General features: G+C 53.9%; 1 protein-coding gene across 7 annotated transcripts in view; it reads right to left on the bottom strand.

The window, feature by feature from the left end:
- Positions 1-558: 558 nt before the first annotated feature.
- Positions 559-13,460, bottom strand: part of MOK (MOK protein kinase) — a 45,500-nt gene continuing 32,598 nt past the window's right edge. For 2 of the 7 annotated variants that reach the window (XM_033850592.2, XM_073800031.1), the window contains 9 exons: positions 13,074-13,144; positions 9,159-9,237; positions 8,981-9,029; positions 6,737-6,915; positions 4,936-5,037; positions 3,758-3,931; positions 3,061-3,184; positions 1,178-1,378; positions 559-1,096 (listed from right to left, as the gene is read on the bottom strand). In XM_033850592.2, coding sequence (XP_033706483.1) covers positions 1,016-1,096; positions 1,178-1,378; positions 3,061-3,184; positions 3,758-3,931; positions 4,936-5,037; positions 6,737-6,915; positions 8,981-9,029; positions 9,159-9,237; positions 13,074-13,144 — 1,060 coding nt within the window. In that variant the 3' untranslated portion in view covers positions 559-1,015. Of the gene's footprint in view, positions 1,097-1,177; positions 1,379-3,060; positions 3,185-3,757; positions 3,932-4,935; positions 5,038-6,736; positions 6,916-8,980; positions 9,030-9,158; positions 9,238-13,073; positions 13,145-13,460 lie in introns of those variants that run through there. The other 5 variants (XM_073800032.1, XM_073800033.1, XM_073800030.1 and 2 more) reach the window with 4 other exon arrangements.

Raw genomic sequence — 13,460 nt, 5'->3', positions numbered from 1 at the left:
CCCGACGCCACTTCCACCCGGGACGTCCCCGAAGCCCCCCAGGTCTCCCCACGTGAACCGGCTCTGCCCGCCCTGGGCCCGCACGCTCCCGCGCCCATGGCTCCCCCTCTCCCGGGCACCGGGAAATGCTGGCCACGGCCTGCCCTCCACCCCCCGCCCCGGGTCCACCTCCCCCAGCCCCTCGCCCTGTCCCTCCTGGCCCCTTGCCCTGCCCCTTCCGGCGCCACCAATGCTCTGCCACCTCCCCTCCCTCCCCCACGGGAAACAGGTTTCTTCTTGTGCCCGCTTATTGCTGGCACCCCAGAAACGAAGCTGGGCACGCCCGCAGGCCATCGGGAAGCAGCGGCCTCTACTCACGGAGGAAGCTGGGCCTTGGGAGCTGGACCGGCGACCTGCCCGCGGCCCGCACCCGGGGGCTCCGAGGGCCGAGCGCCAGCCCGTGTCGTTCCTCAGTGGACGGTCAAGTGAACAGTGAAGCTGTACCGAAGTGTCCCAACAAAGTCAATGCCCCTGATACGCCCACGAAAGTCACAATAAAGGAATGGCTAATCAGGACACATGTTTAACTCAAGATATATTAAGATGCAACACTGTAATGACAGCTTATTGTTTAATAAAAATCAGGGTCTCCAAGGTATAATCTGGAAGCCAAACGTGCTAGGACACTGCTGGTGGATGCACTAAGGAAGGCACCGTGTGCAGAGCCTCGGTGAAACCGGGCCTAAATAATCCATAACGAAGTATAATTTCTGTTTTGATTCATATAAAAAATTACAAAATATTCCCTGCCCCAAATTCTTACGTTACGGAAAGGAACCGAAACCCTAGAAAGAGGTGGTTTTACAAAGGTCTGAGACTGGAACCTACAGTACGGCTGCCTTTAGGACGCAAGCAGCCTCGGGCCGGCAGGCTCCAAGCCGAGGTGCTGGTGCTGGTCTGGGGGCAGCTCTCCCGGGACGCTCGCTGGGGCCCGGCCGGGTGGGAGTCACCCCGAGCAGGGGAGCCGCAGCGCCACTCAGTAGCCTCCACCTCTCCGCTCTACTGTGGGCCGGCGGTACTGTTTCAGGTTAGGCTGGATGTCCTTCTGTGTGTCTGTCTGTTAAAGAAAGTGACAGACACTCAGCAGAGGCCGGGATGGGCGCGAGCGCGGCGCCAGGGGAACCGGTGGGACGCCCACCTTCTGGTTCGGGCCAACACACTTCGGGGGTCTCAGCACCGGGACCTTCCGGGTCGCTCCGGGGGCAACCACTGACTGCAGCGCTGGGCTGTAGTACAAGGGCTGCTTGGTCACTCCCGATAGCTTGAGCTTGGGCAGTGCCATCACGTAGGCTGGTCCGTGTCTCCTGGGATGGTCCTCCTCTTGCTTTAGGGGCTGTTTCTAGAAATAAAGCAAAGGTCAGATGAACATACAATGCTTTCCACTTTGTGGGAATTAGGAAAAGCAAAGGGGGCTCTTTTGTACTACTTTTGCCTCATACAATTTCTTGACCGTGAGGTGTGACGGCGTGGTGACTGGACAACACGTACCGCGTCCCAGCCCCCTAGATGTGCGGTGGCCGCTCCCTGGGCCGGGGCCAGGGCGGACAGCGGGGGAGGCCGCGCTGACGCACGTGCAGCTCCAAGGGCCGAGGCCACGGTGACGCTTCCCGCTCGGATTCCCTGAGGTCGGCCAAAGCGGCCTGCAGCCAGCTTCTGTGTGGCCAGTGCGCTAAGAATGGATTTCACATCTTCTAATAGTTGGAGAAAATTTCACGGCACGTGATTATGAGACTCCAGTTTCAGGGTCCACAGTTTTATTGAAACCCATCCCCACCATTCATTTTTTTTTTTTTGCGGTCCGCGGGCCTCTCACTGCTGTGGCCTCTCCCGTTGCGGAGCACAGGCTCCGGACGCTCAGGCTCAGCGGCCACGGCTCACGGGCCCAGCCGCTCCGCGGCATGTGGGATCTTCCCAGACCAGGGCACGAGCCTGTGTCCCCTGCATCGGCAGGCGGACTCTCAACCACTGCGCCACCAGGGAAGCCCCCCCAACCATTCGTTTACGTATGGTCCGCGGCGCCACCGGCCAGAATAGTGGGCAGTCGCGCCAGACGTTATGGCCGGCACAGCCTGAACCCTCACTCCGGGGCCCTGGCAGACAGCGTGCGCCTCGGCTCTGCCGCGGGGGCGCCCGCGGCGGGTGCCAACTGCTGACCAAGAGGGAGAGGAGGCCCGGCAGGGAGGGCAGTTAGGGGCAAAGTGAGGGAGGCTCAGCGGGGGGGCGGGGGGGCGCTTCGTCCCCGGTTGGCGGCCTGAGCAGCTGAAGGGGAGCCGCCTTCACCCGCCCTTAGAGGGAAGGCACGGGGACAGAGGCAGGTCTGGGGGAAGAGACAGGAGATCGGGTTTGAACAAGTCTGCCTTTTGGACATTCAGCTGGAGCCGTCAAGCAGGTGTCTGGACACGGGGGTCCGGATTTCTGGAAAGCAGCCTGGCTGCAGGTATACCTGCGTCCTCGGCTCTCAGCGCAGAGTGACACTCAACAGATGCTGGGCTGAGTGAGAAACGATGGAAGGCCACGGTTACCACAGAGCTCGGTGCCAGCCCACAACTGTAAAGCTGGGGGAGCCGAGCAAAGGGGGCCCCGCGGCACATGAGAGAAAGGGGGAGCTATCGCGGGATGCAGCTCTGCTTTCTACACCAAGAAGCGCGCAAGGCCACCTCTGTGCCAGGCACAGTGCTCCTCTGGGGCTGCTGCTCTCGCAGGGGCTCAGCGGCCGAGTAGGGACGGTCACCTGGGCCAGTGTTGGCTTCCTGTGCCCGGCTAGGGTCCTCTGCGGGCACAACGTGCTTGGGCACCGGCCTGGCCCTGCGGCTGGGAGGATCCCAGCTCGCGACACTGTGGACCTTAGCTGGGGGCGCAGAAAGGCCGGGGGCGCAGAGGTACCACCTGGCGTGGCGGCAGGTCGCTGACGGGCGCATTTTCCAGGCAGATGTGGCACCTCCCCAGGTGGCATCTGCGTCAGAGAGATACGGGCCCCTGAGGGTGTCCAGTCCCAGCTCAGACGGCCTGATCGCTCAGTACCTGCTTGCTGCCCTCCTGTGCCGGCTGCCAGTTGTTACTGAGTAGTTTCGGTGCCACCGGCCGCTTGGGGCAGAGAGCAGAGGCCTTCCTCCTGGGCCTGGCTGGAGCCTGCTTCTCAGCTGCCCTACAGGACGGAAGGGGCAAGGGGCGCCTCTGCTGAGAACCTGGCCGCCACAGGGCTTGTCGGCCTCCTCTGTCCCCAGTGTGGGCTTGTGCCTGTCGCCCCTCCTCTCACCCGAGGAGCTTTTCTTTTCCTTTCCTGTCTCAGCCTGACAGCCTCTGGGCTCCGGAGCCGTGGGCCCAGCCCTGCCCAGTGACTCGAGGTTCGGGTCAGACGTCACCCCCACGTCACACACGCACGAGGGGACAGAGGGGTGGAGTCCGAAGCCCTCAGGGCAGGTACTTCCAATGGCAGGTGTCGCCCAACACACGCGCCCTGGAACCTCACAGCGAGCGAGCTCAGCCCGCTCCCCCCGCTGTGTGCCACGTGACCCTCCAGGGCTCAACACCACAGCCTTGGCATCAACCGCAAAGCGGCCACAGGCCCTCCCTCCACCCTGCCGTGATGCCACTAATCGCCTCCTTTCGGGGGAAGATACCAGAAAGGAGCAAGGTGCGGGTTCCCAGAGGGACCGGCACTGTTCCCAGGAAGCAGCCACCCATCCGTGTGGCCCACGGGAACCCAGCAGGCGCCTACCTCTGTTCCTGGAAGTAGGGGTGCTGCAGGGCCTGGTGGGCAGTGATTCTCTCATCGGGATCATAGGCCACCATTGCGTGCAGGAGGGAGAGGCATTGCGGGGACAAACTGGCTGTCAGTAGAGGTATTCCTGATCCCTTTTTAAAAGTAAAATCAAAACTCATAGCTCTCGACCTGTATTGAAAGCCCAATGATAATAAACGATCACGCCGTCATTTAGAGCACGTGGCCAGTCCAGCATCACGACCCTACAGGGACCTGCACTGAAGGTAACAGCTTACAATCTAAAAAGGGCAGGGGGCGGGGGGGCATAAAGCCCATAGAATACAAGATCCTCGTGGAAACCGTGGACTTTGGGTGAGAATGACGTGTCAGCACAGGTTTGATGATAGCAGACATGCCACCCCGGGGCCGGTGCTGGTGGCCGGGAGGCTGTGCACTGCGTGGGGCCGGGCGGTAGATGGGAAATCTTTGTACCTTCCGCTCAGTTCTTCTGTGAACCTAAAACCGCTCTAAAAAAATTAAGTCTGTTTTTTTAAAAAGGGTGGGAGGTCGTGAAATCTGTTACGCTGTAAGTGTAAGAAAACTTTTTCTTGAGAAGACTAATACCACATTCCCACCAGAAAAGAATGAAATAAAGTTTTAAAAAAGAAAAAGAAGGGCTTCCCTGGTGGCTCAGTGGTTGAGAGTCCGCCTGCCAATGCAGGGGACACGGGTTCGTGTCCCGTTCTGGGAAGATCCCACATGCCGCGGAGCGGCTGGGCCCATGAGCCATGGCCACTGAGCCTGCGCGTCCGGAGCCTGTGCTCCGCAACGGAAGAGGCCACAACAGTGAGAGGCCCGCGTACTGGAAAAAAAAAGAAAAAGAAAAAGGAAAAGAAAAAAATCTAGCATGGCTGTCATCTCCTTACCTCCCTAGGGTTCTGGGAGCTGCTGGGTGCTGCCCACGCCCCCGAGTCCCCCTTGAGGGGTCAGGGTGGCCAAGCTGCCGGCTCTGCAGGGTCTGTGCGTGCAGCCTGTGCTGGGGAGCCTTTCCCACCCAAAGACCTCTGTGGCTTGAGTGAACATTCCCGGGACAAAACCCGCGTGCCGGGCTCGTGGGGCTGTGAAGAGGCCCCTGGGGGCGACAGAGGCAGGGCGGGTCCGCGGTGGTGGGGCGGCCTGTGGGCTGCACTTACCGTTTGAACTTGGTGATGGTCTTCCCAGTAGGTGTGCCAATGACGTCGTGGATCCTCGAGATCTGGTCCAACTCGTTGGCTCCGGGGAAGAGGGGCTGCAGGCTGGGCGGGCGGCCAGGGCTGTGGTCAGGGCGGCGGCCTCCCAGCAGAGGGACCTCCAGCCCCCCCGCCCATGCTTGGGCCTTCCTCCTCCTACTGTCCCTACGGGTCGGTGTCTTTCTAAGGGACAGGGCCACACTCCCGTATCTGCACAGCAGGTGCCTCTGCCGGCTGAGAGATGAAAGCCCCCAGAGCCTCCTTACGGCCCGGGGAGTTTAATTGACAAAAATTCAGGCTGGGTCAGGTCGGGCTGTGTAGACAAATGAGGTCCAAGGAGCGTTTTGGTTCTGGAGCGGTCACGGATTTGGGAATTGTGGATAGAAGATTTTAGACCCATACACATTACAGGCCACAAAGAAGAGTTTAAAAACGTAGCTCTGGGCTTCCCTGGTGGCGCAGTGGTTGAGAGTCCGCCTGCCGATGCAGGGGACACGGGTTCGTGCCCCGGTCCGGGAAGATCCCACATGCCGCGGAGCGGCTGGGCCCGTGAGCCACGGCCGCTGAGCCTGCGTGTCCAGAGCTTGTGCTCCGCAACGGGAGAGGCCACAGTGGTGAGAGGCCCGTGTACCGCAAAAAAAAAACAAACAAAAAAAACGTAGCTCTGACGGTAAGATGACTTCTATTCAGGGAAAACGGCAGGAGCTCAGGCCGCAGGGGAGAATAGGAAACGCAGAGGAGCTGGACGCCTCTGAGGTGCGGCAGGCCGGGCACAGAGTGCAGTCAGCGAGGCTCAGCGTAGGCTGCCCAATGCCCTGAGTGGATGCCGCCAGCACCAGCGCCTCTGACATCCCTCCAAACTGACTCAGGGATTTTAGCACGGGAGAAAAGATCATTTGTTGGTACTTTAGTATCAGTGAAATCACCACTCTCCTTTCCAAAAATAACAGTCACTTATCAATACGAATGATCTAGAATCAGAAGGCGTGTCCCGAAGGGCCCAAACGTCTGTATTTATCAAGGGGTCAGTTGAGCAGGCGGGACTGGACGACCCGGGTCCTGCCTGCGCTGGGCTGTACCATCCTGACGTGCATCACCCCAAGGTTAAACCCACCCACCCGTCCTGCATGACCCACTACGAGCAGGTGCCGCCCCACCTCCTCCCGGGGCTTCTTCCACCCAGTGCCCCCGCCGCCGGTGGACGGAACAGGCCCTCCTCCCTTCCCGGGCCTCTGCCCTGGCCCTGCTGCGCCCAGCGGTAAAGCACAAAGGCTGGGGGAGGGGAGGACGGTTAGGGCTGGGGCTTCCTGGACTCCATCCAGCTCGCCCTCACTCCCGGGGCCAGAGCACCCCACCCGAGCGACTGCACTCTGAGGGTAGACCGGGGGGCACCGCTCGCACCCCGCCCCCATGGCAGGCCCCACGAGGTGGCAGTAAGCACGCCTCGACTCTGTTCCTTCATTTGTCTTCATCAATCCTGTCGCTGATGGGGCCAATTGGAGAGGCCCACCGACCCAGGGCCGGGGCGGGCCAGTGGGAAAGAAGTAACTGACAGTGTTCTTTCCTCCACACCCAGAAAGCAAGGACAAGCGCTTGACACCCTTCCTGTCGAGTTAAAAAACCACCATGACACCAGGACTGTAAACTCGGCACCGCAGAGGGAGGGACTGGCACGAAGCCACTGGACGGCCGAGCCCCGCGTGGACCGGCCTCAGGACCCTGACGCAGCCCCCCGGCCCAGCAGCAGCTGCAACTCGGGCACCACCTGGCCATCTCATAGAGCACGCAGCCCGCGCTCCACAGGTCCATCTTGTAGGTATAGAAGCCATCAGTGAGGAGACACTCTGGGGCCCGGTACCAGCGGGTGGAGATGTATTCCGTGTACGGCTGCTTAGAATAGATACTCCGGCAGGACCCAAAGTCCCCTAATTTCAGGACATCCTGCTGCAAGGGGGGAGAGAAGCAGGGACAAATAACATCTCATCAAGCAGCGACTGTAATACAAACCATTTCAAATATTTATGCACCAACGGGAAAATTCCTAGCACATAACTAGCTTGTAGAACATAAAGTACTGGCTGCATAAGCGCCTGAAGTAGCCTGTAGCAGGTGAGGAAGCGGGATTTCTCTTCAGCGGAACACATTTGCGAATATTCTGGCTATGTTGAACAGACATTTCAAAACGTCTACAGGTTGTGGAAAGTTTTAAGTCGCAGCGTAAGTCTACAGATGAACTCTACACCCTGGTCACATGCCCTGTTATGCCTCAAACTCCCCACCGCGTCCAGTGCTTCTGGAAGCTTGGTTCCCATTCGGGGGAGGCTGGGGGCCTGGCCTACACCACGTGGGATCCTTGAAGGAAGTCAGACAGCCCAGGGAAACAGGTTTCAAGGTGTTTCTTCCATCTTCTCTACCTCTCACATTCAAGTAATAAAATTCATGCCGTCGATAAATTTGAAGCCTCGGGCACCTACAGCCAGAGCAAACATTAAGCAGCAGTTCTCTTAGCCAGATTACCAAGAAACCTACCCTAACAGCCTTTTACCTCTGTTCCCATTCCCCAATACGTTCAACAAAAATTACAAGGCATATTAAAAGGCAAGAAAAAACAGTCTGAAGCGACAAAGCATGCATCAAAACCAGACTCAGATATGGCGCAGGTTTTAGAATTTTAGAATTCCCAGACAGGAAATTTATAATAACTATGGTTAATTTGTTAAGGGCTCTAATGGAAAAAGAAGACAGCGTGAAAGTTCAGATGGGAAACGTAAGCAGAGAGATGGAAACCCTAAGAAAACATCAAAAGGAAACACTAGAAATAAAAAACACTGTAACAGGGACTTGCCTGGTGGCACAGCGGTTAAGAATCCACCTGCCAATGCAGGGGACATGGGTTCAAGCCCTGATCCAGGAAGATCCCACATGCCGTGGAGCAACTAAGCCCGTGAGCCACAACTGCTGAGCCCACGTGCCTAGAGCCCGTGCTCCGCAACAAGAGAAGCCACCGCAATGAGAAGCCCGCGCACCGCAACGAAGAGTAGACCCCACTCGCCGCAGCTAGAGGAAGCCCGTGTACAGCAACAAAGACCCAACACAGCCAAAAATAAGTAAATTAATTTATTTAAAAAAAAAGAAGACACCACGATGAGAAGTCTGCGCACCACAACGAAGAGTAGCCCCCGCTCGCCACAACTGGAAAAAGCTGGCATGCAGCAACAAAGACCCAACGCAGCAAAAAATTTAAAAAATTAAAAACAAACAAACAAAAAACACTGTAACAAAAATTTTAAAAGACTTTGATAGACTCAACACAGCCAAGGAAAGAATCAGTGAGCTTGAAGATATGCCAATAGAAACTTCCCAAACCGAAATGCCAAGCAATAGAGGAACGTCAAAAACAAAACCGAACATCCAAGAACTGTGGGACAATTTCAAAAGGCGTGGCACACACACGACAATGTGGTTGAACCTCAACATAACGATGCTGAGTGAAACAGACCAAGGAAGGGTATATGCTATGTAATTCCACTTATAGAACGTTCTAGCTCGTCTTTGCCTGGGGACAAGGGACAGGGGCAAGGATTACCAAAGGGCAAGAGGGGGCTTTCAGGGGTTTTGGATTTGTTTGTGAAGTTGACTGGGATGATGGATTCGTGGGTGTACGCATATGCCCAAACGGAGCAAATTGTACACAGGCATAGTTGAAGGGCTTTCAAGTGAGACGTATCAGAGCTCAAATCCTGCCTCTCCCACTTTTATCTTTAGAGTGTTTAGCATGATGATTTGAGCGGAGTTTATTTTGTATATAGTATAAGGAGGGCGCCTTCTTCCAGATGCACAGTTATGCTGATGGCATTTACTAAATTAACCATTTGTTCCCAAACTGGAAGGAAAGAACCAAACATGTTATAACAAACATGGTATCCACTGGGATTGAAAACGTATCCAGGGAAAAGTTTTTATATTCTACCTTTCTTCTGATATCAATTTTTCATATAAAAGTTCTTACCTTTATTAATATATTTTCTGGTTTTACATCTCTGTGAAATATTCCATTTCTGCATTCAATATAAAAGGAAGGATAGAATTAATTGTGCCTCGTTCATTCCAATTCTTTTATACTATATTCTTAATGAACGGTAATACATTTTATTAACTTGAAAGCTGCCAGGTCTCCAAGTGCCTACCTGTGCATGTGATCAAGGGATTTACACAACTGGTACATATAGTGCATAATTTTTTTTTCCGATAATGGGTGTCTTCTCCCTGTGCAGTCAAGGAAATAGCCAGATATGGTTACCAATGATCCGTATCCGCTTTTTCGAAACGAAAGATGGAATCCATTTTTATTTAGCAATGTGTGAAAATCTAACTTCCTCAGTGAAAATAACCCGGAGTAGTTCTAGGAAGTATGGAGTCTACCTACAAAATATGCCATTTAGAATCCTACATGCTGGCATGATTTCATTTAAAATCACAGAGCGCCAGGCCTTCTGACTGCAGTCAGGACAGTGCTGAGCGGATCACCGCAAGGGCAGCTCGGTATGGAGGTCCTAACACAGCCTCGGGTGGGCCTCCCGGGCACCCTCCTTCACGCTGATTATGAGCTCAAATCCAGGGTTTTCCTCGGCTTCCTGGCTACGTGGAGATCTCCGTCTTTAAGGGGATGGATTACGTTTTCTTAACCCAAGAAGACCAATGGCTGCTCTCACTTGCACAGCCGCACGTTCCTCTCTCGCAGAAGGAAGCAGTCACTGGGCGCCGGCTGACAGCGCCCTGCAGCAGCCTGTAAGCTACACCTTCTCCCCTCCTGCAGCTTTCAGGATGCTCCAAAGCTCTTAATACCACACTCCAGCGTCAGAGCTGCCCTTGCTCTCGAAGGTGTCACATTTTACTTGATTTTAATATCAGAGGTATGTGTTTCTAGGCCATTAGGTTTTAAATCTGCAAAATACCCACTCTCACCTAGCAACCCAGAAAACCACTTTCCCCTCCCTCCGTGAGCACATATCCCTCTAGACATTTTTCATCCTAAGCTTGCAATTTCTGTCGAAAAATCAATGTATTCTTTTTCTCGCATAACAAGACTGTTTATGTTAATAATAGAAAGTAATTTAAATTACAAAGCGTCTAAGTGCAATGAATTTTTTCCATGACATGCTATAATCCTTTTATTCTGTTTCACGTAATTTATCATCAGTTTTCCAGAATTTAAATTGAAAGAATTAAAACTAAGACTTTGTCAGCTTCCCCCCACTTGAGGAATTTTATCAAATTATTATCTACATAAAGGTGAAAAGAAAGTAAAATTTCTACTCTCTGTCACATGCGAGGCTGGACGAACCTTCGTGAGGCTCGGCCCTCTTCGGGCAGGGGGTCTCGCTGCCCACTGACTAGCCCGGCTCTCCAGACACCCCTTGGCAGACTCCCTCCCAGCACAGGGCTCTCAGGACCCAGGAGCCCCCGAGTCCCCGGGGCTTGTGAAGATACAGAATGCCCCATCATCAGCCCTGGCACTCCTGGTTCAGTAGGTCTGCGGCGGGGCCCCAGAAGCTGCCTTTCCAGCAAGTTCTCAGAATGGGCCGCCAGGCCCGGTCCCTCCCCTTAGGAACTGCACCCCATCACATCCTGCTTGTTTATAGAAGGCTCCAGCCACATTCACTCGGGGACATTTCTGCGCGCCCCCAAAGCTCTCCTGCTGCATCCTGTACTCACGCTGCTCTGTTCCTAGAAGCACCCTTCCCAGCCATGTCCACACGTCCACATCTTATAGCGTACAACTGCCGTTACAGTCATCTGAACTTGAACTCAGAAAAGGTGGACTCTTTTAGGAAAGGTCTAATCCATCCAACCTTCATAAGCACCTAGGGAGCTTCGAAAAAGTAGATTCCAAGGCCCAAACCTAGACCCAGTGAATCACAAATCCAGGCAGGTGGGCCAGGAATCTGCATTTTTGGCTGCCTTCAGTCCCCAGTGGCGGAGGACTCTTGGGATGCCTGCCCTTCCTTTCCTCCTGGGCCTCCCCTGCTCCCCCCATTCACAGCCGTGGGGCAAGGCCACGACTCCCTCCCCTGTCCTCCGTGAGAGCGCCTGCCTGCACACGGGGGCTCCAGGTGGACAGAGGGGCCCTCATGAGCCATGTGGGCCACTGGTCTGAACCATCGGAGTCCACACCCTTGACAAGGAGGGGACTGACCGCGGACTTCCACACTATTTTCCCAAAACAAGATCCTAACTCGCCAGGTTCCCACCAGATGCTTGCTCACAAACATCTTGAAACACACACACATAGTGCAATTAATAAACCACTCTGAAGCTCCTGGTGTGACCCGTTACCGATGCCAGCAGACTGCAAACAGTATTTCTCTCTTTTGGCTCTCCCGACCAAATTAATGTTCCCAAGTTAATTTTTACCCAATATTCTCATTAAGAAGGTACTAAAAAATGTCATATACAATACCAGCAATGTAAAAAATCTGAAGTGAACACAGTGATCAACTATGGCATTGGCTGTCAGTACCAACAGAAGGAAGAGGGCCTCCAGTGCAGCCAGCACTGCAACAGAATATCCAGCACACTGCCTTCTCCCAAGAGACCCTGTACCCAGGCCTGCGCCTGGCTTTCCTGGCCAGGCTTGGGGGTGCATTCTGGGTCCACCATGCACAGCCAAATGCCCACAGTCTACACTTGGGCCCAGAGGCTATGCCCTGTGAGCACGTGTTTGCCATCGGTGTCTTCCAAAGGAGAGCCTTGCCTGCTGGCACACTGTTCTGAGAGAAGTTACAGGGTAGCAGGTGGGGTGTCAGGCGCAGCATGGAGCTGGAGCCGTCACCAGCACCCCTCTCTCAGCAAGACAAAATTCCAGGAGGGGTCCTCCCAGTTCTGCTCTTTGAAGCTGGCTCGTCTCAGGCAAGTGCTCTAAGTTCTTGGACGTTCAAGTGCCTCACCTCTGTAATGGAGTTGAGCTCACAGAGTGGGAAGAGCAAATGCAGGGACACAGAGCAAGCACACTATAAACTGTAAAGTCATAACGATGATGATGGTAATGACAGCAGCTGACCTTGACTGAAGGCTACACAAGCCAGCACTGTGCCAAACACCTCACACATTATTACTCCTCACAACAACCCTAAGAGTCAGACACTATGATTATCCCCATTTGACAGACAAGGACTAAGGCTCAAAGGGCCTAACCAGGACCGACCATCATGAAATGCACACGGCACTGCGCATGCTCTACCCAGTGTGTTGACGTGGGACATCCAAGCTGCGTCAACACAGCCAAACTGGAGCGGCCCTTCCCAGAAGCACCTGCATTAAAAGTAACAGGATGGGCTTCCCTGGTAGCGCAGCGGTTAAGAATCCTCCTGCCAAGGCAGGGGACACGGGTTCGAGCCCTGGTCTGGGAAGATCCCACATGCCGCGGAGCAACTAAGCCCATGAGCCACAACTACTGAGCCTGCGCGTTGCAACTACTGAAGCCCACACGCCTAGAGCTCATGCTCCGCAACAAGAGAAGCCACCGCACTGAGAAGCCCGCGCACCGCAGCGAAGAGCAGCCCCCGCTCGCCTCAACTAGAGAAAGCCCGTGCGCAGCAATGGAGACCCAACGCAGCCAAAAATAAATAAATAAAATAAATTTATTTTTTAAAAAAAAAGAGAGAAAGGAAATGAATGAGCACTCTGCAATACAGGGGACTTCATAAGAATGCGAACAGAAGGAAGTTCCCTCTCAGAGGGATTATCTGAGCAGGGAGCCCTGCCTCATTCTGAAGCATAGAGTAGAATGTCGAGCAGCAGAGCCGGGAAAGATGCTAGAAGGGGACAGGCTTGAGGAAGGGCTGAGCCGCCGCCGCCCTCTGCGCCCTCCTCACCACGTCACCCAGCCGGCCTGAACGCCTCGTGGCTTTGCTCGTTTGCAGCTGAGTTCTGAGCAGACAAGACTGCCAGAAAAACACCTCCCATGAGTACTGTACGTGTACAGCCCAGTACCGTATATTTAGATGAAACTACTGCACAAATGATTTTGAGAACTAAAACAAATATATGGGAACTACAAGCTCTAAAAGACCTTAGATTAGCTTTGAAATTATTCTACGTACCTCGTATTAGTTCATAAATATTCATGTCCATAAGTTCACATATTAGTGCAAGAGAACCAGATTTTCTGTCACTGAAGAAGAAAGTAGGTTTTTAAAATGTTTTCTTTTTCTTGTCTTCATCAGAAAAAATAACCAAATATTTAATTCATTTGTAAACACTTCTGATAAACACAAAGCACTCCTATATCAGACAAAGATTAAAGTGTAATGATTGAAACAGCAGAAGTTTTGATTTTTAATCAATGTTTCAGGCAAAAATAATTTAAATAATAGTAAAACTCTACTTCAGGCAAAAATTCTAAAAGCCCCCCTCCCCACAATTTTTAAAGAGAAGTGTCTTGAAAATCGAAAAGTTAACTATCAGCAGAAAGAAGAAATGAGGTTTGA

This window comes from Tursiops truncatus, chromosome 2 (genome assembly GCF_011762595.2).
Source record: "Tursiops truncatus isolate mTurTru1 chromosome 2, mTurTru1.mat.Y, whole genome shotgun sequence".
Taxonomy (NCBI): domain Eukaryota; kingdom Metazoa; phylum Chordata; class Mammalia; order Artiodactyla; family Delphinidae; genus Tursiops; species Tursiops truncatus.
This window is presented reverse-complemented; position numbering and strand designations above follow the sequence as displayed.